The sequence below is a fragment of the Crocodylus siamensis genome, chromosome 5 (assembly GCF_052110815.1).
Source record: "Crocodylus siamensis isolate JL-2025a chromosome 5, ASM5211081v1, whole genome shotgun sequence".
Taxonomy (NCBI): Eukaryota; Metazoa; Chordata; order Crocodylia; family Crocodylidae; genus Crocodylus; species Crocodylus siamensis.
The window spans coordinates 9,388,086-9,407,338 of NC_143399.1; the positions used below are offsets into that span (position 1 = coordinate 9,388,086).

At 43.7% G+C, this 19,253-nt stretch overlaps 1 protein-coding gene across 1 annotated transcript in view; it reads left to right on the forward strand.

Annotated features, from left to right (window-relative positions):
• SCP2 (sterol carrier protein 2) overlaps positions 1 to 19,253 on the forward strand; it is a 48,567-nt gene that overhangs the window by 5,257 nt on the left and 24,057 nt on the right. The window contains exons 4-11 of the mRNA XM_090047650.1: positions 445 to 576; positions 1,224 to 1,288; positions 8,816 to 8,942; positions 10,058 to 10,121; positions 10,390 to 10,476; positions 11,220 to 11,370; positions 12,201 to 12,348; positions 17,684 to 17,791. Of these exons, the coding sequence (XP_089903776.1) occupies positions 445 to 576; positions 1,224 to 1,288; positions 8,816 to 8,942; positions 10,058 to 10,121; positions 10,390 to 10,476; positions 11,220 to 11,370; positions 12,201 to 12,348; positions 17,684 to 17,791 (882 nt within the window). The remainder of the gene's footprint in view (positions 1 to 444; positions 577 to 1,223; positions 1,289 to 8,815; positions 8,943 to 10,057; positions 10,122 to 10,389; positions 10,477 to 11,219; positions 11,371 to 12,200; positions 12,349 to 17,683; positions 17,792 to 19,253) is intronic.

The following is a 19,253-nucleotide window of genomic DNA, read 5'->3' on the forward strand; positions in this document are numbered from 1 at the left end:
TTTGTGAATCTGTCTTCCAGATATTTATGTTTGTGAAGGGTTGTTCAAAGAGCATGCACTCCTCTTCCTTTTAGTGTGTCCATCCTAATTGTATTTAACTTCTGGGCCAAGTAACATATTGCAAATTATACATCTGAGACAAACTTCTATAATGCTATGAACATAAATATCTGGAAGATAGATTCTAATACAGAATATTTTAGGAACATGTTTGCAACCTGGCAATAATGAATGGACTGACTGAGTATGGGGATAAAAGTGATTTAAAAAAAAAAAAATCCCCTCAGTTTACTTGTGGTGATAAGGTGAATTGGAGAAACCTCTACAAAGATTTTAGAAATGTTTTAAATCTACTTAAGTAGAATATCGTGTGAACATGGTAGGGAATTTTTTATCATGAAGCTCATGTGATTCTGCACCTTCTAATTGTGTCTTTCCATAAAGGTGACTCAACCTGTGGGCAACGGGCTATCTATCACAGTTTGGGATTAACTGGCATCCCTATCATTAATGTCAACAACAACTGTTCCACTGGATCCACTGCTCTGTTCATGGCCCGGCAACTGATTCAGGGAGGTGAGTATTTTTGTTTAGAATTAATTTAATTATTTTCTTGTCTAGAATTTAATTAACAATGTAATACACATGCTTAATTAATTTTGTGAATCTCTCTTGGGGTCAGTAGGGTAAAGGAGATTTAAAAATTGTATGTATTCTGTTTCTATACATTCTCTGCTTCCCTCTGACTGGGAAGGATACTTAGGCCAGGGGTTTCTTCCCCCTCCCAACACGAGTATCAGATTGATTTCCAGTTTTGCTAGAAAAACTTCCTGAAGGACTGAAGCCTAGTGAGGTTAGCTCTCTCATGATGTCCTGAACCTGCATATGGAGGGATTTCTATTGAGATTGTTTTAATGCCCTTTTTTTCAGTTTTGTATAGTGTCAGTCTAAACTCCTTCTCTTTGCTGAGGGAAAGGGAAGGGAACTCTGCATTTAAAAGTGTACACTACCTTACCCTCAGATGAGAGATGAAAGTTTCTGTTCCATTTCTCTGCTCCTTGAGGCAGGTCTCTCTCATCTCTCTTTCTTACCAAAAAAAAATAAATTCAGAAGTGAAGAAAAGAAAGAAGGAACATGATACCAATCTTTGTGTGTTTTCTTATGCAAAAATTCATATTAATAAAAATGTGGTGTTTTTTTTAAATATACTGTATTATTTTAAGGTCTGGCAAATTGTGCTCTGGCTCTTGGCTTTGAGAAGATGGAGAAGGGGCCATTGAATATTATGGTAAGTGTCTCAAGCATTTTATACAACTTGCTGTATAAAATACAATCCTGTTTTTAAAATAAATGAGAGCTTCAGGTCCCCTCACATCTATCTGTTAGCTAAAGATGTACAAATGCAAATTTAAAGACTAAGTATCAAAATATACAATATTTGCATATCTTTTTATTGTACAATGAGAAATTGAATATCCCAATAGATTCTGTTACTGGAAAACTTATGTTCAGAAATTCATACCTATTGACAGTACATGACCTAAATTTATAGTTTCTAGGGTCGGAAGGGACCTGAGTAGATCATCTAGTCCAACCCCCTGCCATGGCAGGAAAGAGTACTGGGGTCAAATGACCCCAGCAAGGTGATCATCCAGCCTCCTCTTAAAAACCCCCAGGGTAGGAGCCTGCACCACTTCTCTTGGAAGCTGGTTCCAGATCCTAGCTGCCCTGATGGTGAAGTAGCGCCTCCTGATATCCAGCCTAAATCTACCCTCTGCCAGCTTGTGACCGTTATTCCTGGTCACTCCTGGCAGTGCTTGGGGGGGGGGAACAGAGATGCATCTGTGGATGCATGACAAGGTGCAGTTGGCCTTCCTAACTGCCTCCCCACACTGCCGGATCTTGGAGTCAATGATGACTCCAAGATCCTTTTCCGCCTCTGTACTGACGAGAAGGGAGTTCCCCTAACCTGTAGGTATGGTGCCGGTTGTTCCTCCCCAGGTGCATCACTTTGCATTTGTCTGTGTTGAATCCCATCCTATTCTCGTCCGCCCACTTTTGTAACCTGTCTAGGTCCGATTGTAGTCTGTTTCCTTCTAGCATGCCCACATCCCCCCACCATCTTAGTGTCATCAGCAAATTTGAACAGGGTGCTTTTTACCCCCTCATCCAAGTCACTGATGAAGATGTTGAACAGTGCGGGCCTGAGGACCAAGCCCTGCAGAACCCTACTGCCCATGTCCTTCCAGGTTGAGAAGGACCCATCCACTACCACCCTCTGGGTGCAGCCCTCCAGCCAGTTGACAACCCATTTGACTGTGTGGGTGTTGACACCACAGTCCCCCAGTTTCTTGATGAGAACGGGGTGAGAGACAGTGTTGAAAGCCTTCCGAAAGTCCAGGAAGACTATGTCCACTGATACCCCTGCACCTAAGGATTTGGTGATCTGATCGTAAAAGGCCACCAGGTTGGTCTGACAGGACCTGCCACTGATGAACCTGTGTTGGTTGCCCCTAAGCATGCAGTCCCCAGCTGGCCCCTCGTGGATGTGTGCCAGAATAATTTTCTCAAACAGCTTGCCTAGGACTGAGGTAAGACTAACTGGCCTATAGTTTCCCGGGTCCTCCTTCTTCCCCTTTTTTGAAGATGGGAACCATATTGGCCCTCTTCCAGTCCTCCGGCACCACACCAGAGCACCACGAGTGCTCGTAAAGCCGTGCCAGGGGTCCTGCAGTGACCTCGGCCAATTCCTTTAGAACTCTAGGGTGGAGATCATCCAGACCGGCTGACTTGAATACGTCCAGTCCCTCCAGAAGTTCCCTAACTAGTTCCTCACTAACCTTTGGTTCTGATCCCTACTTAGGAAGACGGAGGCAAAGAAATCATTAAACATGTTAGCTTTGCTGTCTGGTGTAACGACCAAATTTCCCAACGTGTCCTGCAGGGGCCTCACATTACCCGGAATCTTCTTTTAACCCTCTATGTATTTAAAGAAGGACTTCTTCTTATTGTCCTTAATCTGGGAAGCTAGCCCTAATTCCATCTCTGCCTTGGCCTTCCTGACCGCCCCGCCACATCCCCGAGCGACTGCAGTATAGTTGTCCCTGGTGATGTCCCCTTCTTTCCATTGGCTGTACGCCACCCTTTTAGCAAGGAGACATTTCCAGATGCTTTTGGTGAGTCATGGAGGCTTGCTTGCCCTCCTGCTCCCTTTGATCCTCGTTGGGATTACCTTCCTTTGGGCTCGGAGGATTGTTTCCTTAAGGAGCGACCACTCTCCTTAGACACCTGGCTCCATCCCTGCTGGGACCTCAGTGCTTCCCCAACTGTCCTCCTTAGCTCGTTATGTTAAAGGAAGGATTGATGTGAGGTGCAGAAAACTTACAGCTAGTAATTTTGAAGCGCAGAGCAGTTGAAATGATTTCCCAAATGAGAATCCAGGTCTTCTGATTGTCCCTCTTGAACAGGTTGCAGTCTGGCAGCCTGGAGCAATTAGCCAGCTGGCAATAGACCACCCACTTTGAGGGCCACAGGTGGCTCAGTTAATCAGTAATGAGAAGTTGGCTGGCTGGCTCAGAAATAAAGGAGATGGGAAGAGGAAGTGGGTAGGAGGACCTGGAGGTGGACTTGTTTGCAGGGAGAGGCAGGTCTTGCCAAAGAAAAGATAAGAACTAACCTCTGCTTGTGGGTGTTCATTGTGGACTATCTGTATTTTCTTGTTGTGTTCTGTGTTATGGATTGACCCAGGGCTTGAAATTTTGAATTTGGAGTGTGTTTCTTTTGGCTGAGCCCTGAGGAGCAAAAGAGCCCAGGGCATTGCAGCCAGTGTTTCTGAGCCCAGAGAAAGACTGTTGGGACCAGATTAAAAAGCTCAAGGACTGATTTAAGCCATACCGAGCCAGGCTATCTGGCAACCTGTTACAACTCTGCATCCACTGGGCTTTCCCTTACCACTTAATGACTGACTTCCCCAGAGGTCCTGACACTTAAGTTCTGCCTCCAGAAAGTCCTCTGCCCTCCTACTGGCTTCTTCTAGAGTGGCTGTGTGGAGGCGGTACACCTGCTTGCACATCTCCACTACCCTGGTTTTAGGCCTCAAAGCCGAAGACCCAGACCATTATCTGCACTTCAGCCTAACAGCTACAAGTTAGAAAATTAGAGGTACACCAGTACATCAGTCCATATTGTATTGGCACCGATTAAAAGAAAAGTTGACATTGGTTTATGTGGCCGATTTAATGATGCCGATAAATACCATATGCAGTTGCAGCATGCACGTTGCCAGCCTGGCAGCTTGGAAAGCAATGTCCGGCTGGTAGGGCTGGGGTGGGCTGTGGTGCAGCCCTGGCCCAGCCCCCCACTGGTAAGAGTCTGCTGCCACCCTCTGGCCCAAGCCTGCAGTGGCAGCCCAGCCTTGCCCCATGCACAGATCCCGGGGGCACATGGCTCCCCTGGGGTGTGTGTAGCAGCAGGAGCTGCCCTACCCTTCCCACACACCCCCAACGAGCCACTCATCCCATGCCCAGCCCTAGCCCTAGCCCTACTCGCTCCCTCACCGCTGGGGTCTTGATCACACCCCCCACAGCAGACTTACCACCCAGGTGCTGCTCTCCAAGCTTCCGGGCTGTGTATCGGCAATTGGATTGGTATTGCCTAATATGGCTCATTAAAAATCGCCTATCGGTATCATCCCAGGAAGTCTTATTAGCGCACCACTACAGAAAACCAGCTATCACCTGAAGTCTCAGAACCCGTTCTCCACTCAGGCCAATAAGCTCATCAGATCCACAGATGGCATGTTACCCACTGCAGGGACCTCCCATCAGTGGAGCAGGCAATATGCTGCACAAGGATAGTGGTTAAAGAATTTCATCCCTGATGCCAGCTTCTGCTCCTCAGGCTGACAGCTGCCCTGCAGGGCCTGGACTGCTCTTAACCGTCTCAAACTGTCCAGTGCCTGTTCTGAGGTGGGCATGCATTCTTGGCACCTCTCCAACAATGCTGGTTGCAGTTGTGCTCAAATTCAGATGGCTGACCACATCATCTATGAATGCCCTCATGGCCCTCCTTTGGGCACCCACAGTTGTATTGACATTGACTGTTCTACCTGTCACTGGTTTTCTGGCCTTTATGCCTCTGACACATGAATGTGGTAATACTCGCTTCATCATCAGTATTAAATTTAGGTTTTCATGATGAGATGGGATGTTGTTGCAAGAAGGAGGATTAATGGGCTCCACATGACGAAGAGAGAGAAGAGCATCTTCACAGACAGGCCCGCTAACTTAGTGAGGAGGGCTTGAAACTAGGTTCACTGGTGGATGGAAAGCAAAGCCCTGGGGAAGTGGGTGACCTGGAGAAAGAGCAAGCAGGACAGGGCAAGAGAGGAGGTGCTCTTATGCTTTCTGAGAGGTCGGGGTAGTCGACTGATTACCTCAGGTTCCTGTACACAAATGCATGGAGCCTGGGAAACGAGCAGGAAGAATGGGAAGTCCTTCCACAGTCACAGAACTATGTCATGATTGGAATAACGGACTTGGTGGGAGCTTGCATAACTGGAGCACTGTCATGGATGGGTACAAACTATTCAGGAAGCATGGGTAGGGGTGAAGAGGAGGGGTTGCACTTTATGTAGAAAAGCCATCAGCGTTCCAGTATGGAACTGGAGTTGGGTCTCTAGACAGTCTGGGTTGGGGTCAGAGGGAAGATCAACAAGGTTGATGTTGTGGGGGTCTGCTATATACCACCAGACCAGGAGAAAGTGGTAGATGAGGCTTTCTTCAAACAGCTAGTGCTAGTTTCCTGGCCACAGGCCCTGGTTCTTATGGGGGGACTTCAGTCCTCCTAACATCTGCTAGGAGGGCAATACAGCAGTGCACAGGCAATCCAGGAAGTTCTTGGAAAGCATTGGGGACAACTTTCTGGTGCAGGTGCTGGAGCAGCCAGCTAGGGGCTATGCTCTTCTTGACCTGCTGCTTGTAAGTGGAAGAATTGGTGGGGAATGTAGTAGTGGATGGGAACTTGGGTAGCAGCAACCATGAGATGATTAAGCTCAGGATCCTGAGGAAAGGAAGGATGGGGAGCAGCAGAGTAAGGACCCTGGACTTCAGACTTAGATTTGTTCTTCTTCTGGTTGGGAAACTCCATGGGCAGGATCCCCTGGGAAGCCAAACTGAGGGGGACAGGAGTCCAGGAGAGCTGGCTGTAATTTAAGGAAGCCTTACTGAGACCTCAGGAACAAACCATCCTGATGCACAGGAAGACTCGCAAGTGTGGCAGAAGACCACGTGGCTTAGCAGGGGACTCTTCAGTAAACTAAGTCATTAAAAGGAAGCTTATAAGAAGTGGAAACTTACACAAATAACTAGAGAGGAGTATAAAAGAATTGTTCGGACATGCAGGGATGAAGTCAGGAAGGCCAAAGCACAACTGTAGTTGCAACTAGCAGTGGATGTGAAAGGTAACGAGGGTTTCTAAAAGTATGTTGGTAGCAATAGGAGGATCAGGGAAAGCGGGGGTACCTTACTGAATGGGGGAGGTAACCTTGTGGCAGAGGATGCAGAAGAGGCTGAAGTAGTCAATGCCTTTTTCACCTCAGTCTTCACAGGCATGGTCAGCTCCCAGACTATTGCACTGGGTAGCACAGTTTGGGTAGGAGGTGAGCAGCCAACAGTGGCAAAAGAACAGGTTAGGAACTGTTTAGAAAAGCCGGACGTATACGAGTCCATGGGGCTGGATAGGATGCACGCGAGAGTACCGAGGGAGTTGGCTGATGTAATTGCAGAGCCACTGGCCATCATCTATGAAAACTCATGGCAATCAGGAGAGGTCCTGCATGAAAAGGGCAAATATAGTGCTTATATTTAAGAAAGAGTAAAAGGAGGATCCAGGGAACTACACACCAGTCAGCCATGCCTTGATTCCCGGAAAAATCATGGTGCAGATCCTCAAGGAATCCATTTCTAAGCACTTGGAGGAGAAGATGATTAGGAACAGTCAGCATGGATTCTCCCAGGACAACTCATACCTGACCGTCTTGATTGCCCTGTATGATGAGGTGACTGACTATGTGGATGCGGGGAGACCGGTAGATGTGGTGTACCTTGATTTTTAGCAAGGCGTTTGATATGGTCTCCCACAATGTTCTCACAGGAAAAGCTAAGGAAGTGTGGGCTGGATGAATGGACTATAAGGTAGATAGAAAACTGGCTGGAGCCTCAGAGGGTAGCAGTCACTGGCTCAATGTCTGCTTGGCAGCTGGTATCGAGTGGAGTGCCTCAGGGGTCTGACATGGTGTTGATTTTTGTTCAATGTCTTCATCAATGACTTGGAAGATGGCATAGAGTGCAGCCTCAGCAAGTCTGCAGATGACACCAAGCTGGGGGGAGTAGTAGATGCACTGAAGGGTAGGTTTAGGATTCAGAGTGACCTAAACTAATTGGAGGATTGGGCCAACAGGAAGCTCATGAGGTTCAGCAAGGACAAGCCTGGGGGCTGACTGGCTGGGCAGCAGATCTGCAGAAAAGGATCTGGGGGTGATGGTGGACAATAAGTTGAATATGAGCCAGCAGTGTGCCCTTGTTGCCAGGAAGGCTGATGGCATCCTGGGCTGCATTGGTAGGTGTGTTGCCAGCAGGTCAAGCGAAGTGATTCTTCCCTTCAATACAGCACTGGGTAGGCAACATCGGGTTGGGGCTGGTCCTGCTTTGAGTAGGGGGTTGGACTAGATGACCTCCTCAGGTCCCTTCTAACCCTCATTTTCTGATATTCTATGGAATAAAAAGAGTGAAAGCATTTCTTCAAAATAAGGACTGAAACATTAACAAAATCTCTGTGCAACCTGTACAGCAGGGGTGGGCAGTTATTTGGCCCAAGGGCCACTTTTAAGGCGTTTTGGTGAGCTGGTAGGCTGGGTAAGCACCTTTTTGAGGGGGGAGGAACGACACCCTTCTCACCCACAATGGCACACCAAAACTCCCTAAGTGGCTCTGCTTTACACTGAGCTGCAATCCACTCCCAGCATGCCTTTGCCCTTGGAACCAGTGCCCGTTCCAGGGACAAATGGGCAGCAGGGACACGCTTTCATGTCTCCGTGATCTTGCCCCCTGATCCCAGCCCCTGTTCGCCCATCCTGCTCCCAGACACTACTCCCTGCCTGCCTGCAGCCCCATCCCATCTGCCTGGCCGTGCGTTTTTTTTCCTGCACAGGTCCTGCCCCTAGCAGTAGGTGTAGGGTGGGGCAGATGGGCCGCGGTGCCTGGACAGCAGGGCTGGATCTGGCAGTGGTCGCTGCCAGAAGGAGCTGCCAGTGCCAGGGCTGCTGGGAAGCAATTCTGACTGCCACGCCACACCACCCCAGCCCAACTGTGTGCCTGGTGGTGGTGGGACTGGCTGCATGCATCACAGCATGGGCTGCCCCCTGCACCTAGGCTGGGCAGGGCCAAGGGACCCACCATGGACTGGACAAAATCCCTTGGTGGGCTACATCCAGTAACCATATTTTGCCCACTCCTGCTGTACGCAAACACTTGCAGTAGCTGTATGTTGGGTATCATATGCCTGCTTGTCCTTCCTCATGTCGAAAGGTTATTGTATTTGATCAAGGTTCTCTAGCAATGTCAGCATAATGTATAATTAAACTGTTAAAATAAATATTGTTTTGCTTGTAGTCCATGACACTTTTATGGGAATTCTGTTGGGTTTATAAAAAAAAAAAAAAAAGACTAATCCACTTTTAATTTGCCAGCTGCTAAATATACAGCTGTTTTGGATTTTTTTTATATTATAATTATTATTTGTTTCATTTTATTTTTAGCAAAAGGACAGGACCAATCCACTAGACAAACATGTGGAAGTAATGATAAACAAATACGGCTTAGCAACAGCTCCATTAGCACCTCAGATGTTTGGAAATGCTGGAAAAGAACATATGGAGAAATACGGTATTGGTTGCGTTTATGGGGGGAAGTCGCATTAGAGAGAGAAATGTGGGTATTGGGATGCTAGTTTATAAATAGAAGTAGCATTCCATGCTTTCCTTTCACTAAGAGCAGTGTTACTGCTCCAAATATCCACAACTACTAGAGTTTGGAAGTTGTAGTTTGATAAAGGGTTATTACATAAACAAAAAATTGTTGGAGTAGACAGTTAAGGCTGTGGTGTATACTTTATGGCAGCAGTTCCCAGCCTTGGGTCACGACCCAAATGAGGGTCGTGGGGGCAATGCCAGTGGTGCTGTGCACAAACGACGAGCTGTGCCATGTGCCAGGTGCACCCCTGCCCTCGGGCTGCTGCTGCCACACTCTGCTCCCAGCAGCGGGTCACAGCAGGAAAAAAAGGTTGGGAACTACTACTTTATGACCTACAGTAGCTGTGGTAGTGGTAAGGTTTGTATTAACTAGGGTATGTACTTTAAGGTGACATAACACTTCATTTCCTTGCTTCTTTGTTTTTGCACCTGGCATAAGGCAGGAGGTTGTATATGAACTGCAACTATTTCACATGAAATGTTATGTCTTAATCTAGTTTTTAAATGTGTATTTAAGGTACCATCATTGCTGTTCCTTTGACTCTAATCAGCCAAGGGAATTTGCATCTAAAATTTAGTCTCCTGCTTGGCAGCATATATACTGTCAGCCAAACTACTGGGCATCTGGTATTTAAACTGAGAAGCTAATATTTCAAAGTCATTATTGTGCAATGGATAAATGCTACATTTTAAAGTATGAACATGTCTGTTGAAGATTGCTCATCTAATTCCCAGTAGCCTCACTTATATTTTTATTTGCTCTGTTACTGATGCAACACAGATGTTGTTTATCCAAGTAGAACTTTTTATTAGATAAACCAATTTTAAATTTTTCTTTTATCTAGTAATTGAAACAATTTACTGACCAGATTTTTGTTTGGGGGGAAGGGGAAGTATTAATGCAGAGGTGTATATACTAGAGCTATAAGAATTTGAACTGCAACATTCCCAGCTCTTGTTAATAGTTTGGTTGGGGTAAAGTTATTGTACCTCACTACAGCTTCACTTTAATTTTCCCCCCACTTTCAGGAACAACATTAGCACAATTTGCAAAAATTGCTTGGAAGAATCATAAGCATTCAGCTAATAACCCGTAAGTGCAGTCCTGTGTCTTAGTAATGATGGCGGGGCAAAAATTTTGGGGAAAGTGTTTGCATAATAGTAAAAACCAAAGCTATACAATAAACTAGATGCTTTTATATTCTGGACAGTGAAATTATCATCACTTATGTATTCAATATTCAGTGCCTTCTTTTGTTCTGCTATTGTACTGTAATTTTACAGTGCCTACATCTATGATTGATGTGGCTACTGGTGATGATTATGCAAAAATAGAGCTTGCGTGCACTTTTTTTTCCTAGGTATTCCCAGTTCCAAAAGGAGTACAGTTTGGATGAAGTGTTGAAGTCTCGCCAAGTTTATGAATTCTTGACACTTTTACAGTGTTGGTAAGAAAAGGACTTCAGTAAAGCAGGGTTTTAATATTATGTAGAAATAAATGTTGAAAAAAAAATTGCCTGTGGATTAAAAGATGTAGGCTTTTGATCTTGAGTGTAGCCAAGTAATGGTTTATAGCAAAATTCAGCTCTTTTGCTTGAACTATAATTTGATACATTGTGCTTTACTTATGCTTTTTCAGAGTGTATCTATCACTTGCTTCACTGCTAAACACGCTCCCGTTTAAATTTGTTGCCTACTGCTTACATTCTAACACCGGTTGTTTGCACGGAGGTTAAATACCTAAACCAACTGAGTGCTTTAACATCTTTGAGCTCCACTATTTACTTTGGAATCTAACTGTGCTCCCATTAGCTGTCTACAACAGTGGTGGCCAACATTTTGGGCAAAAGTTAAGTCCCATCCCATCCCTGAGTCCTGCTCTGATTTCCCCTGCCCCCCGCAAGGCATATTTGGTAGAGTTTCTGTCCTGGGGTGCAAGAATGGAAATAGGGAGGCTTGAGCCTCTGGCGATACAGAGCAGGGACAAGATGCTGAAAAGAGAGATGTCACTTTTTCATGGCCTTGCAACTGCCACAGCTGTATATGGTGACGGAGGATCCAAAACGCTGAATTTGGCTGCTGCAGGGTCAGGGAAGGGTTAACTTGGCTCTTGGTAGTGACAGCACTGCCTTTGCATGAAAAAGTGTTATTGTTGTGCAGTGATGAAAAAAATATTTTTCCTTACAATCAGCCCAACATCTGATGGAGCCGCCGCTGCAATTTTGGGCAGTGAAGACTTTGTGAGAAAGTATGGGTTGCAGTCAAAAGCAGTGGAAATTGTGGCCCAGGAGATGGTCACTGACCTTTCAAGTACATTTGAGGAAAAGAGTTGCATTACGCTGGTAAGTTTAACGTTTTTGCATTTCCTGCTGCTCCCCAGTTTTTATACCACATATCACTCCTTGGAAACTTGCAGTTCTGTTTGCTCCAGTTGAGTTTATGCTCAGTTGGCCTTTACACTAAGGAGAAGAAATAGAAAAGATCCACCATTGGGGGAAAAAAACCTTACATTTTTTCTAGTGTTGAATCTTGAGGCCATAGACAGACAGACATGTTGTTTGAAGTGCTTCAACCAGTGGGAGTGCAGAACTTCATGGCCAAAGAAGCACTTCAGAAAAAGACTGAAGCTCTTAATAAATGACCTCCACACTTTGGAACATCGTTTTAAAGGCAGGAGAGATGAAGGGAAATTCAGAATGCTTCTATTTGTCCGTGCCCTAAGTTTTTTTTGTTTTTTTTCCTTCATGCAAACTTTGTAATGAATATCCAAGTCTTGTATATTGGGCACATCTAATTCAATTAAAATAGATTGCCATTACTTCAAGCAGGAGTTGGCAAACATGTAGAAGCAGAAGTGGCAGCCTGCCTTGGACAAAGCTCTGTTATTTTGGCTGGCTACCACTTCTGATCCAGCTGCTGCCACAGCACGTTCAAACCCACCCACTGTAGAATCACAACAGATATCTGGACTTTGCAGGCTGGATATAATCACTCAGGGGGACAGAACCAGCCTGCAGGCCATAGGTTACCAACCACTGACTTAAAACGCTGCTTGTTTATACAATGTATTTAGTTCATAGTAAGAGAATGTGCATGTATCCCATTGAGCTGTAAATCATAACATGTTAGCTTTGTTCCTTCCAGTTACACTTCAACTCATATTTTCTTGTAGGTTGGCTATGATATGACTAAAGAAGCAGCACGAAAGTGTTTTTCAAAGGCAGGGGTGAAACCTACAGATGTGGATGTTATTGAACTTCATGACTGTTTTTCAGTTAATGAGCTCCTTACTTACGAAGCACTGGGTCTCTGCCCTGAAGGTAATAAAGCCAATTAATAAAAGGGAGCTTAATAAAATGGAAAACACTTAATGTTTTGTAACGTTGCATATTTCTGTAGATAGCGTTATTGCTGCTTTGTTGCATCAATCCTATATCCTAAGAGCATGATTTGCCAATTTCATAAGGGTGAACAAAAGCAAGATTCTGCATAACCAACATAAATAATTTTTTATACATATTGTAAAAATGTTGACAAATGGCTTCATGTGGTTGAAAAACACAAGGCATCACAGATCGGTCACAGACTGGTATAAAAATCATTTGCAAGTTGCAGGGACTTTCTTATTTTTTGTTTTAGATGGACAAGAGGAAAAAAATGTTATGCAACTGTTTCTCAGCTTCAGGTCTCCCCTTTTTCAGCTGCTTTTTCCTGCTCCAAGACTTCTGTTCATCCACTCTGCTTCTTTCCAGCTACTGCTGTGGCCGCTTGATTTTGCTACTTATCAACCTTCCTAACATGATTGGTGCTCCCCTGCTGCTTCCAGTGGCAATGCTAGATTGTTACACACTAATTGTCTGGTTGTTAATAGTGTGAGTAAACAGTCTTTTAATTTTTTCTTTCCCTCTTACCTGCAAGAAACACTTAAGTCAGTATTATGGTTTAAAACATTGTCTCAACTGTTACAGTGAGTCGAAAGAAAAAAAGAACTGTGGCTTCAAAACCAAAAACTTCATAAAAAGGAATTTAGTGATGCTTAACATTTTAGTCAGTAGAACTTCTTCTTTTTTGCATGTTTTTATAATATTTATCATTTAAGGTATGAATTCAATATGTATTTTCTAGAAACCTTTTATTTCAATGGTTTTGAAGAGAGAGCATGGATTAGAGACAGTGCCATAAATAATAATATGGCTAATCAGTGCAGCAGATGTATGGAGCTGTTTTTGAAATTCTGAAGATAGTTTTGCTGAGCACTTCTGTTTCAGAAGTGCCTATAGGGACTTTGGAGATGCTTAGTTCTGGATACTTTTTTTTTTTTTTTTTTGCTTGATTCTTCTAAATATCAAATCTGGTGCATTGTTACAATTTAGACATCATAGACTTCAGGGCTGGAAGGGACCTCAGGAGATCGAGTCCAGCCCCCTGTCCAAAGGGCAGGAAGTCAGCTGGTTTCATAGGATCCCAGCAAGATAAGCACCCATTTAATATGTTCTTGTTTCGGACTTTATAATTCCTTTTTTATAAACAGCAAACAGTCTTTTCATAAAACTTCATTAAATTCACTTATTTATTTTTATGAAGGATGGCATGATTTTACATACCACTAGGTGGAGTTTAGTCATAATTATGAACCATCAAACTGAGATTCCAAGATCCATAGAAAAAATTGAAGCACTTAATCTTACGACTTTTCTTCTACCTCCCTTGCTTCTTATGCTTGCAGTATACCACATTACTACTTGTTGGGCCCCAGTGGCACTCCTAGCTAAACTATTTGATTGCCACCCTCCCTTAAAAAAGCTTAAAAATAAAATGAGTCATAAAAACGGATAAAATGACAATAAAATTAGTAAATGATGATAAAACAGGACCCCCAAACTTATCCCTGCCTCTTTAAAAGCTTGCCCAAACAATGCTTTCAGAAAGTGTCCAGGCATGGACTCTGGGCCTCAGGGGGAAGGGAGTTCTGAATACTGAAGGGTGACTACAGGAACATCCTCCCGTGCATTTTTGCCAAACAAACTTGGCATATAGATTGGACTTGCAGGCGGTCCCCTCGGCTCAGCTCACCTCAGATCTTGATGGGATGTTAAGGAAGCGCTGGTCTTCTAGCATTTAGGGCTCCTGGGTAGATCCAGCACAGACCAGGGGAGTGTGAACACCCACTTTGGCTGTGTAGTGTATGTGCTGTGAGGTTTGAGTTCACCAGCTGATTTAATACCAGTTCTGGCCAGGGCCCCTGCCTTCATGTAGCTGTGGAGCCCAAGGGTAAGCACCACCCCCAATTGCTTTTCCCCTTACTCCTCCTCCCCACACATGCTGAATTTGGCAGCTGGGGAAGAATGGGGATGAGCAGTGGTTGTACTCACCCCTAGGTTGTGGGTCTGTGTGAAAGCAGGGACTGGCCAGAGGCCACACCGATGAGGTCAGAGAGCTCATAACATCTGTAGGACTCTAGCAGCAGCCTGCACTGACATGCCAGTGAACTCGGAAAGCTCACTGCATAAGGGCCTGCACCATTGAAATGGGGATGCAAGCGCACTGCCACCCAGCCTCCCCCCCCCCTTCTGGATCCACCCCAGGCCATTTAGGAAATGGATTGCAGCCTTTATTTATTTTGGGAATTAACACATATTCAGTGAACCGAAATGCCTGCTCTTTGTTCTCATAGTTTCATAGTTGGTAGGGTTGGAAGAGATCTGAGCAGATCATCAAGTCCGACCCCCTGCCATGGCAGGAAAGAGTATTGGGGTCAAACAACCCTGGCAAGATGTTCATCCAGCCTCCTGTTAAAGACCCCCAGGGTAGGAGCCAGCACCACTTCTCCTGGAAGTTGGTTCCAGATCCTAACTACCCTGACAGTGAAGTAGCACCTGCTGATATCTAGCCTCAGTGCATCTTAACCTACGCAGAAAATAAAATTCAGTCTACCATTTATTCCCATTTGGCCATTAATTAGCATCTGCACAATAATACAGAATCATGTATAATATGGAGATTTTCTTTCCTTATGTGTAAGAATTTCTGTATCATATAGAAATGACAGAGGATGAGAGAGACCAGGGTGCATCAGTGGATAACTGATCTTTCAAGGTGATGCGACTGTAACAAGGGCCTGGGATGTATCGGTTTCATCTAAAAGAGATGAGGGCCACTAATTCTTTCATACAGGTGAGGTCTGTCTTACATGTGCAACTTCATCTGTAGGGAATTCCTGAATTCTCAGCGGAAGTGGGCTGTACAGCAACTCCTTTAATCTTTCAGGTTCCCCACATGCCTCCCCCTGCTGACTTTTTGTGGAGGAGCCCTGCCACTTGCTCCTGATTGGCAGGGAGGCAAAAACCACAGTTTTAAATGTGGCACTGTTTCTTGCTTCCCGGTTGGAAAGCAGCAGGGCCACTGGGGCCCCTCAGCTAGTCAGCAATGAGGGAGGTGTGTGGGGGAACCTGCAAGATTAAAGGAGCTGCTGTGCAGCATGCTTCTGCCATGAATTCGGTAGGTCCCTATTCATCTGTAATGCTGTGTAAAATTTTGGTCATGCACGTTGAAGAAAGATGTACCCATTCCATCCAGAATACTTCTAAGGGCTAGTGTGAGGGTTGCCGGCTCTGTTCGGGTCTATTCCGGGATGTTTCATTACATGATGTAATGATATTAATTATAGTGCGTAGACTTTACATCAAAGGCAAATGCACATGACTTACATTTTAAAAACCCACTGGACTACTGTATACATCAGATTCAACATTTTAATATTCATTTTAATAAATGCCCTATCACTTATCTCCCAGGTGACTCTCAGCAGTCTCTTGGAGATATGTATCTAATTCCTGGAGACTCCCAGGGCAACCCTGGAGTGTTGGCAACTCTAGCTACAATGATGATCAGGGGAGTGGCAGGTCTCTCTTGAGAGGGAGAGAACCAAAAGGGCTTGGCTTGGCTAGTCTAGCAGAATAAAAGCTGAGAAGGGATGTGATTTTTCCCTTTACAAATTTACAGTGCAATGAGGGAATAAAGTGGGGAGAGAAATGCTTAAGTTACTGAAGCTAAAGGGCAGTGTTGGGGATGTAGCATTGTCCCCCCCCCCCTAGCTTTACCTATGGCAAGTTAGGATATTACGTCTTGTAGTTGTGTGTCAGGGTTGACGGTATAGTGTTGGTAAAAGGTTAGACATGTATTTGTATGGGATGGCTTGGATAGAGACGATTCTGCCACAGGAGCGACTAGATAACCTCCAGAGGTCCCTTCCAGCCCTACTTTTCTTGGGTGTAAGCTATTCGTGGATAAACTTAGCCTGGAAATGTATAAAGAGTGTGAAGACGAAGTCTAACTACTCTTAGAATGCAGCTTGATTCAGCTGTCAAAAGAGCATTATGACATCCTTATCTGTCATAGCAAGGGCCTACAGTTGATAACCTAGGCCACTGGTTTTCAAACTGTGTTCTGGGATAGGTCATCAAGGATTCTGCAAAGGGTAATAGTGGAGCAGGCTGGGAGGCGGTGCACTGCCACTGCTGGGTCAGGTTGCTTGACAGAGCCAGGGTTAGGGGTTCCACAGCAGAATAAGTGATAAGAAAGTGTTCTGTGACTTGAAAATCACTGACCTAGGACAGTGATGCTCAACTTTCTCGTCCTATGGACTGGGTGAGTGGTATGAGGCTGGATCCCATGCACAGGATCAGTCCACAGGTGCAATGCAGTATGCTGGCACTGGCCATGGAGTGACCTCATGCACTGGTACAGTCTAGGGTGCAGGGCCCCCATCATTTGGCCCACAGGGATCCCCATGGGTCTGGAAGTTTGGCAGCAGGGGGCAGCAGTTAAAAACTAGCACCGTTCCACCAAATTTCTGGACCTGTGGGGAGACGCACAGGCCAGCTGTTCAGACACTAGGGCTGGGCGGGACCTCAGAAGATTGAGTCCAGCCCCTTGGAAGTCAGCTAGGATCAAAGGATCCCAGAAGTTTGTGGCCTGCAGGCCAGAGGTTGAGCATCATTGATCTAAAATGTTCCCCCTGTTGTTTTTGCCTGCTCTGGTTTAGTTTTTCAATCAGTACCATGAAAATAGTTGGCCCTAGTATGTTGGTTTTACTCTAATGACTTGGTCATGCTTCCTCAGTGAGCAAATAACTTAATCCACATGTGTATTGTAAGATTTTGTTCACCCCTGTGGATCAAAATCTGGCATTTAATAAGATTTGTGTTAGAGTGTTAAGCTTCATTTAAAAAAAAAAGAAAAAAAAAAGTAAAAATTAAAGCACTACTTTCTCATTATGCTAATTTTGTTGTAGATGTTACGACTGCAAGTTGTCATATCCAGAGCAGAACATAGCAGTATTCAATGATGACTAACTTGGCATTTTCAGAAACGTGATGTTCTTGCTGTACTTCCACCCTTCATTAAATTAGCGATTCAATAAACTGAAACGCTTTTATATATTTGGCATCGCCTGCCCTCAATATAAGACTCATTCTCAAAACACTGGAAGCAGTTAATGTTTATATCATTCAGTTAAGTCTTATTTGTTCCAAAAATGTTATATTTAGTTTCCTAGTTTTGGCTGACTTAAAATGTATAAAGCAATAGTGAAAGATATAAAAGTGTATTGTGATGTCTTTTCACATTTTTCCCTTATCATATCCTGTATTATAGGACAAGCTGGTGAACTGGTTGACAGAGGAGACAATACTTATGGTGGAAAATGGGTCGTAAATCCGAGTGGTGGCTTGATTTCAAAAGGTCACCCATTGGGTGCCACAGGTAATACAAGTGTATATTTCCTTTTTTGCAGTGATTTTTGAGGTCTGATGATTGAACTTGATGTGACAATCTTATCTTGACTTGACTGACAGTCTTATCAAAGTTTTTGAAGATTGTAAAATCACTGTGTAGAGGGAGTACTGGGATCCACAAATGTAATATATCTGGTTTTCTAAGAAAACATCTTACATTCTGAGATGCTGTTTTGCTGTCAGTTTATTGCATGAACAGAGGTTCATGTACTCTTGACTTTTGTCATGTCTTATGTAATATATAGATTGCCTTTTAATTTCTCTTCACCTTTGAGCTCAAAAGAGGCAGTTATTTTCCTCATTTCACTTGATTAACTAAACAAGCAGTTCAGCACCACCAGGATAACAGAAGATTTTAGATGATATCACTTCTGCTTACATCAAAAACAATTCTTCATAAGGAAAGATATGAAATTCAGGGGGTTTTTTTAAACTTAATTCAAGCACAAGATATTTTCACATTGTATAGAATACTTAGGTAGCTAGAATGACAGCAGATTTGTTTGCATAGCTTGGGCTAATGTGTTTTAGGTTATATAAATATTTTCAAGAGACAAGTTACACTGTTAATTAAAAAAAAATAGCATTAAAATTCAAAACAACTATCTGTCCTTTCTTTGATTTCTCAATAAACTATATTCAAAATGTATGTTTGTACTCTGCAGGGAGGACTTAAACATAGTTTACATTGTGGTATAAGCACTTACTTTTTTCTTACTAGATACTTCCTCAATTGCAATCAAACTATTAATTTTAAAAATATTGTTTTATATGAAATATTCTTTTTGTCTACCTTCTCAGTGAATACAGGTTCAGAGTATTTCAGTTGAATGTTATCTTTTTGCCTTCTGAAATGCTTGTTTTAAAAAACCTTTTATGGTTATGCTGAAATATGAATTTGTTCCTTCAGCCAGCTTCCCATGCATTCCTTTGAAACTTCTAGTTTAGCATTTCACGGGACTTTTTTGGATGTTAAATGCTTGTGGTTTATAAGTGCAATTTTTAGCAAGACCTAGCCCAGCTTTGTTTTTAAGATGGTCTATCATGGGGTTTTTAGTCTGCTTTTAAAAATTTTCATTGGGTTTTCTTTTTCCAGTATAGGTGTGGAAAACATACTTTAACAGGATGTGGTTATTTCATACTCATGTGTATTTCATAGTATACCTTTCTGGATGAGTCTAATATTTCTGTAAAGACTTATTCAGTTATAGTCTAAATGAAAGAAGCTCAATATGTTGTTCTTAAATTAGTCCTTCTGTGTCAGTTGATGACAGTATAGGAGTTTGTTCTAGTGCGTGAATTTTGTTTATTTAATTTTTCTTAACCTTCATATGTTTGGATACATGTGTCAGAGTTCTGACCTTAAACAGATGGTCGCACTTCAGGGCATCTGGAAGTAGTGTTTCAGTTCCAATGTAAAAATAATCCTG